The 7,479-nt window shown below is 44.3% G+C and overlaps 1 protein-coding gene and 1 non-coding gene across 3 annotated transcripts; both read left to right on the plus strand.

The window, feature by feature from the left end:
- The first annotated feature begins 272 nt into the window (after positions 1 to 272).
- On the plus strand, positions 273 to 6,719 carry LOC115103161 (T-complex protein 1 subunit gamma-like). 2 transcript variants are annotated; one of them, XM_029623893.2, is made up of 15 exons: positions 283 to 379; positions 1,135 to 1,193; positions 2,197 to 2,258; positions 2,365 to 2,415; positions 2,511 to 2,573; positions 2,685 to 2,781; positions 3,031 to 3,148; positions 3,274 to 3,460; positions 3,592 to 3,741; positions 3,832 to 3,964; positions 4,075 to 4,156; positions 4,262 to 4,442; positions 4,624 to 4,869; positions 4,956 to 5,087; positions 6,416 to 6,719. In XM_029623893.2, exons 3-15 carry the CDS (start codon positions 2,205 to 2,207, stop codon positions 6,506 to 6,508), a joined length of 1,587 nt encoding a protein of 528 aa, XP_029479753.1. In that variant the 5' UTR covers positions 283 to 379; positions 1,135 to 1,193; positions 2,197 to 2,204; the 3' UTR covers positions 6,509 to 6,719. The 2 variants fall into 2 exon arrangements, with proteins under 2 accessions (XP_029479743.1, XP_029479753.1); XM_029623883.2 differs by lacking the exon at positions 1,135 to 1,193 and having other exon boundaries at positions 273 to 379.
- Positions 5,178 to 5,314, plus strand: LOC115116908 (small nucleolar RNA SNORA15). Its single transcript, XR_003861619.1, has one exon. It is a non-coding gene; the product is annotated as a small nucleolar RNA SNORA15 (small nucleolar RNA).
- Positions 6,720 to 7,479: the final 760 nt, after the last annotated feature.

The following is a 7,479-nucleotide window of genomic DNA, read 5'->3' on the forward strand; positions in this document are numbered from 1 at the left end:
AGTAAATGTAGCTAAACGTTTGAAGATACAGGTAGCTTTAAGCCTTCATGCACATAATTGATACCACAGAGCTGGTCATTTATTGGGTTTCTATATAATGTCCATATATGTACTGCGACATAGGATTTAATTTGATAGGGTAATCATACGAGGAAAACAATATTAACTTGAAGATAGCGCCCACTGGCGACTTCCTCTTTCGTAGTCACGCAGATTGGGTTGTACGGCTGTTCATCAAAATTTCCTCGTCCTTAATTGGTCATTTCTTGCCCAACCAGCCCAGCCACAAACAAATAAGCCTTTGCTGCTTTTGAGAACTTGGTAGGCGGTTGATCAACGCACGCTGCCAAAATGATGGGAAGACCAATCGTCGTGTTGAGTGAGTGATAAGCAAAGTTACAACATTTATCAATTAATTAAATACAGAAGTGTTTTCAGTGTATTTTGCTACATTTGTGAGCTTTTTCATTCATGCGATGTGATGCCCGGGGTTCGGCCTAGCTAGCCAGTGATGTATCGAGTTGTGACAGTCATGCTGCGTAGTTAGCGGAACAATCAACACACTTTTATCCAATTTGGGGAAAAAACAGGGCTGCTGTTCTGCTAGTGTTCTATTTGATAATTGGTATGCACAGCATCTAACGTAGTTAACAAACCCTTCGGGTAATTTTTAATGGATGCTAATTTGCTATCTGCCTTACCAGCTAGATCAAAGGGTGAGCTATTTCTCTGGTGTCTCCTCGTTTTTGGGGGATGGGCTCAGTATCTGGTTCGGGTCTGTGGCAAAACGGTAGCTAACGATGGTGCAGACAATCTTGCAAATGTAAATTCAGAAATTAAATACCGATACCGATTATTGGAGGACAAAAAAAGCCGATACCGATTAATCTGCCGATTAAAAAATATATATATATTTTAAGTGTGTGTGTATTTGTAATAATGACAATTACAACAATACTGAACACTTATTTTAACTTAATATAATACATCAATAAAAAAATCCATTTAGCCTCAAATAAATAATGAAACATGTTCAATTTCGTTTAAATAATGCAAAAGCAAAGTGTTGGGAGAAGAAAGTAAAAGTGCAATATGTGTCCTGTAAGAAAGCTAACGTTTGAATTCCTTGCTCAGAACATGAGAACATATGAAAGCTGGTGGTTCCTTTTAACATGAGTCTACAATATTCCCAGGTAAGAAGTTCTGGTTGTAGTTATTATAGGACTATTTCTATCTATACCATTTGTATTTCATATACCTTTGACTATTGGATGTTCTTGTAGGCACTTTAGTATTGCCAGTGTAACAGTATAGCTTCCGTACCGCTCCTCGCTCCTACTTGGGCTCGACAACAGCCACCCTCAAAGTAGCGTTACCCATGTAGAGAAAGGGGAACAACTACAAGTCTCAGAGCGAGTGACGTTTGAAATGCTATTAGCGCGCACCCCGCTAACTAGCTAGCCATTTCACATCACATCGTTACACCAGCCTAATCTCGGGAGTTGATAGGCTTGAAGTCATAAACCGCAGAGCTGCTGACAAAACGCATGAAAGTGCTGTTTGAATGAATGCTTATGAGCCTTCTGGTGCCTACCATCGCTCAGTCAGACTGCTCTATCAAATCATAGACTTAATTATGTAACACACAGAAATGCGAGCCTTAGTTTCCAGATTCGACCATATTAATGACCTATCATCTTGAAAACAATACGTTTATTCTTTCATTGAAATACGGAACCGTTCCGTATTGTATCTAATGGGTGGCATCCATTAGTCTAAATATTCCTGTTACATTGCACAACCTTCAATGTTATGTCATAATTACGTAAAATTTTGGCCAATTCGTTCGCAATGAGCCAGGCTGCCCAAACTGTTGCATATAACCCACCGTTCCTAGGCCGTCATTGAAAATAAGAAAGTGTTCTTATCTAACAAGTTAAATAAAGGTGTGTAAAAAAATATATATATATCTGCAACATCGGCGTCCAAAATGACCGTATCCGATTGTTGTGAAAACTTGAAATCGGCCATTCCGATTAATTGGTCGACCTCTACTTCTAACTATACACTTATCGGCCTACAATTTCTCAGTCAAGTTGCCAAATGCACTGTACAAACCGCAGCATCATGGTCAGTAATTTTGAGCTTAGGCCAAGTTAAGAGACTGTCGCCACCTCAATTATCTTCTCTCTTCAGGCCAGAATATGAAAAGGGAGTCTGGACGCAAGGTTCAGAAAGGGAACATCGGTGCCGCAAAGGTAAAGATGACGCACCTCTCCGACTTCCCCTTCCCCCATAATTTTCTTTCTGATGTTTGCTGAAACATGAGAAATTCCTGCAGCCTTAAGAAGTCTAATTTTACAGGCAATAGCAGATGTCATCAGAACATGCCTGGGACCAAGAGCCATGATGAAGGTTTGTACCAAGACACAATTCCTGGCCCTTAGATACTTCAATCCCAAAGTGACGCCAAAATAGAACTGTCTTAACCGTTCCCCATCTATTAACAGATGCTGCTAGACCCCATGGGCGGCATTGTCATGACCAACGATGGCAACGCCATCCTCCGAGAGGTGAGGTTACTGCACTACATTTCCCATCAGCACCCTTGCACTGCTTTGGAAGATGGTGAATGTAAACAAATTCAGGTCTGTTCAAGTTACTTTTCCTGTAAACAAACACAGATCCAAGTGCAGCACCCGGCAGCCAAGTCCATGATTGAGATCAGCCGCACCCAGGATGAGGAGGTGGGAGACGGCACCACGTCAGTCATCATCCTCGGTAAGTGGCCTGGTAGTGGAAGTATTTCATTTCACTCGATTGACATGGAAATGACTGAGATCCAGTCAACATAGTGAATGTACCCTTTTGAGCTTCAGGCTATTTAGGATGGGATGTTGTGGCACTCCTACTCAGATGGCCCATGTTGATTCTTATGCATCATCAATCGTCCTCTAAGCATCGTACTGTGTGCACATTTTAAAACTGCTCTTGGTTAACATTCTTTTTCAATCTTTGATCTGTCTCTAGCTGGAGAGATGCTGTCTGTAGCAGAGCAGTTCTTGGAGCAGCAGATGCACCCCACAGTCATCATTAGTGCCTACAGACACGCCCTGGACGACATGCTCGACATGCTCAAAGACATCAGGTATAGATTGCATACACTTACACACTTACTGATGAACACTCAATTGCATTCACTTACACACACAATTCTCCCTCGCAAACTTTTACACTCAGTTCTATTGACCGACTGTCTCTGTTCCCTCCCAGCACCCCGGTGGATGTGAATGACAGGGTGCAGATGCTGAAGATCATCAACTCTGCCATCTGCACCAAGGCCTTGAGCCGTTGGTCTACCATGGCGTGTAATATTGCCCTGGACGCCGTGCGCACTGTGGAGTTGGAGGAGCACGGACGCAAGGAAATCAACATTAAGCTGTACGCCAAAGTGGAGAAGGTGAGCTTTAATGTTTGCGTGTATATGTTAAATGTCTTGCAGTTACAAGATTGACATCAGTGACAAAGGTGTGGTCATTGGGATAGTGACACCAGGTTGGTTGATTCCTCGTGGTTTTGCTATGGTTATAGGTGCCTGGTGGCTTCATTGAGGACTCATGTGTGCTAAAAGGCGTGATGGTCAACAAGGACGTCACTCACCCCCGCATGCGCAGAATGATCAAGAACCCCCGCATCATCCTGCTGGACTGCTCCCTGGAGTACAAGAAGGGCGAGAGCCAGGTATTGAAAACGCGTGTACAGTCATGCACACATGCAGTATAAGCATAACAGTAGCAGGTACTAGCCAATAAATGTTGTGTTCCTATGCAGACTGACATTGAGATCACACGTGAGGAAGACTTTTCCAGGATCCTTCAGATGGAGGAAGAGTATATCCAGACGATCTGTGAAGACATCATCCGCCTCAAGCCAGACCTCATCTTCACTGAGAAGGGCATCTCAGGTACTACGCGCGCACACACACTATGTAAAATTCTCTACAAACTGCTCTTAATCCTCCAAAGCTCCCCCTGCACTGACCAGAGAAACTCATCTCTCCACTCATCTCCCCAGACCTGGCACAGCACTATCTGATGAAGGCCAACATCACAGCCATCCGCCGTGTCAGAAAGACTGACAACAACCGCATTTCAAGGTAAGGTCAATTCCACACAGTATTCTGAAGATATGATGACTATTAATCCTTTTAAATAGTCTGTTAACGGACCATTAACGCTGATATCATTATCCTCCTTCTCAGGGCATGTGGGGCTCGCATCGCCAGCCGTACAGACGAGCTGCGTGAGGAGGACGTGGGAACCGGCGCCGGCCTGTTTGAGATCAAGAAGATTGGAGACGAGTACTTCACCTTCGTCACAGAGTGCAAAGACCCCAAAGCCTGCACCATCCTGCTGAGAGGAGCCAGCAAAGAGATACTGGCTGTACGTAACAAGTTACCCCTCATGCACAAAGACTATAGCAAGATGTCTCCGTTACGGCAGAAGGAGCTCATAGTCAGGCAGACCGTAACCAGACAGAATGAATGATCCTCATGGTGTGCTATCACTCTCAATGCTTCATTGTGGATCCAAACAAAGTGTTGTGTGTCTCTCTGTCCCTCAGGAGGTGGAGCGTAACTTGCAGGATGCCATGCAGGTGTGTCGTAACGTGCTACTGGACCCATCTCTACTCCCTGGAGGCGGGGCGGTGGAGATGGCTGTGTCCAAGAGGCTGATGGAGCGTTCCAAGACCCTGACCGGGGTGGAGCAGTGGCCCTACCGTGCCGTGGCCCAGGCCCTGGAGGTTATCCCCCGTACACTCATCCAAAACTGTGGAGCCTCCACCATTCGCGTGCTCACCTCTCTCAGGGTACGCGTGTGTTTACTCTAAAATGTGCATCTTTGTCATTTTGTTGGGCACAGCAGAATCGTTTTTATTAATCTTACCCTCTGTAGGCCAAGCACACCCTGGAGGCCTGTGCATCATGGGGTGTGAACGGAGAGACTGGCACCTTGGCAGACATGATGGAGCTAGGCATCTGTGAGCCACTGGCTGTGAAGGCCCAGACTTACAAGACTGCTGTGGAGGTAAGAGGGGCCAATGGGCTGCTGTTGAAAGTGATAATGTCAAATATATCTGCCACAAATGCTTCAATGTTTACAATATTTTTTTTAAAGGCATGGATGAATTCTGTGTTACCTTGTCTGTTGTGAATGCAGTCAGACACCATGCAAGAACATTTTCACTTCTACTACTCTAAAGGATGAGTGCTTCCCCAGTGCCTTATCTCCTTCACATCAAAGTGAATGCAATGAAACTCACATTTAGTCTACCGTAATTTCTGGACTATAAGCCGCTACTTTATTCCCACGCTTTGAACCTCGCGGTTTATACAATGACGCGGCTAATTTATGGATTTTCCCCGCTTTCACAAGATTCATGCCGCCAAAAAACTGAGCACCGTCACATAATGTGACGTAAATCGAGCGCGCTCAAACTTCCCATCATTCTGATTACGGTAGTAATTTTGTTACCCTCATCATGGCAAAGACACGGAGAAACGCATATAATGCAGCTTTCAAGTTGAAGGCGATCGATCTGGCTGTTGGAAAAGGAAATAGAGCTGCTGCACGGGAGCTTGGCCTTAATGAGTCGATGATAAGACGTTGGAAACAGCAGCGTGAGGAACTGACTCAGTGCAAAAAGACAACAGCTTTCAGAGGGAAGAAAAGCAGATGGCCCAAAGTATTTGCAGCCACTCGACATCAGTGTAAATCGTGCATTTAAGGTGGCGCTCCTTGTTCAGTGGGAGGCTTGGATGACAAGTGGGGAGAAATCCTTCACTAAAACGGGCCGCAGGCGAAGAGCAACTTATGGTCAAGTCTGCCAGTGGGTCCTGACATCGTGGAGCATTGTCAAAAAATCCACTATCATCAACGGGTTTCGAAAGGCTGGACTGCTGCGTGTTGAAGGGGCAGCATGAGCTCAGTGGGGTATTTGCCTCCGGATGAAAGTGACGAGAGCGACAATGAAAAACGATCCAACATTGGATGAAGCAATTCTGAGGCTATTCAACTCCGACACCGAAGGAGATGGTTTCAGTGCACAGGAGGAGGAAGATAGTGACCAATGACTTTCTTGGTAGGCCACTGTTTAATTTTTGTTACAAGCCGTGTTTCGTTTAAAGGCTGTGTAAAGTTCATTTGTTTCAATGTACTTGTAGGCACCTGCGGCTTATAGACATGTGCGGCTTATTTATGTACAAAATACATATTCTTTAATAATTCAGTGGGTGCGGTTTATATTCAGGTGCGCTTAATAGTCCAGCAATTACGGTAGTTTTATGATTTGAATAAACAGTAAAAGGTTTCAATGAACCCCACTAATGTAACTTTGGTCTCTTCTTGCCTTTCAGACGGCCATCTTGCTGCTCCGCATTGATGACATTGTGTCTGGAATCAAGAAGAAAGGTGATGACCAGGCTGGAGGAGGACAGGGAGCTGAGTGAAGATGGGGGAGGAGGAAAGGAATGGGTTGGTTGACCAGTGGGCAAACAGACTGTGCTAGTGTACATAGGACAGCCTACTGTTTTCTTTTGGGATGCTATTTTCCAAAAAACATTGTTTGGCCTGGATTGTCAACCAAGTATGTGTCTCGATAGTCAAGCGTACGCTGTAGCCATGTGTTTTTGATTTGCTATAAAATTCTAATCGAATGCTGTTTGACTCACTCAGTTCATTGTCTCTTGTCATGGCAGATTAAATAAGTATCTACCATGAGTATTGTTTATTTTAAGAAGTCTGTTTCATCCACCTCTGGCCTGCTCGCCTCCCTACCACTGAGGAAGTACAGTTCCCGCGCAGCCCAGTCAAAACTGTTAGCTGCTCTGGCCCCCCAATGGTGGAACAAACTCCCTCACGACGCCAGGACAGCGGAGTCAATCACCACCTTCCGGAGACACCTGAAACCCCACCTCTTTCAGGAATACCTAGGATAGGATAAAGTAATCCTTCTCACCCCCCTTGAAAGATTTAGATGCACTATTGTAAAGTGGCTGTTCCACTGGATGTCTTAAGGTGAACGCACCAATTTGTAAGTCGCTCTGGATAAGAGCGTCTGCTAAATGACTTAAATGTAAATGTTTATAGCACTGTAGTACCCTGTTAAAGTGAAAACGGGTTCTACTTTATGGCAACCGCCATAAAAAAATATTGTCTTCAGCTTTATTAAAGTTAAATGCATGGGGAAAAACATTGCAATTCACCATCATATTGAAAAACAAGAACTGAGTACAGATAAAATATTACTTCTGGTTATGTCAAAAGGTTCTATTTTTATCTGGGCGTTAACTCCCATCCCTGACTGTTGAATAGGCCTTTAAGGAAGTTATAAAACCATGCAGGTCATGGTTTACTTTTTTTTTTACTGTTTAACTTTACAAAAATACAGTCAAAGGTTTGGACACCTACTCATTCCAGG

The sequence above is a fragment of the Oncorhynchus nerka genome, linkage group LG3 (assembly GCF_034236695.1).
Source record: "Oncorhynchus nerka isolate Pitt River linkage group LG3, Oner_Uvic_2.0, whole genome shotgun sequence".
NCBI classification, from domain to species: domain Eukaryota; kingdom Metazoa; phylum Chordata; class Actinopteri; order Salmoniformes; family Salmonidae; genus Oncorhynchus; species Oncorhynchus nerka.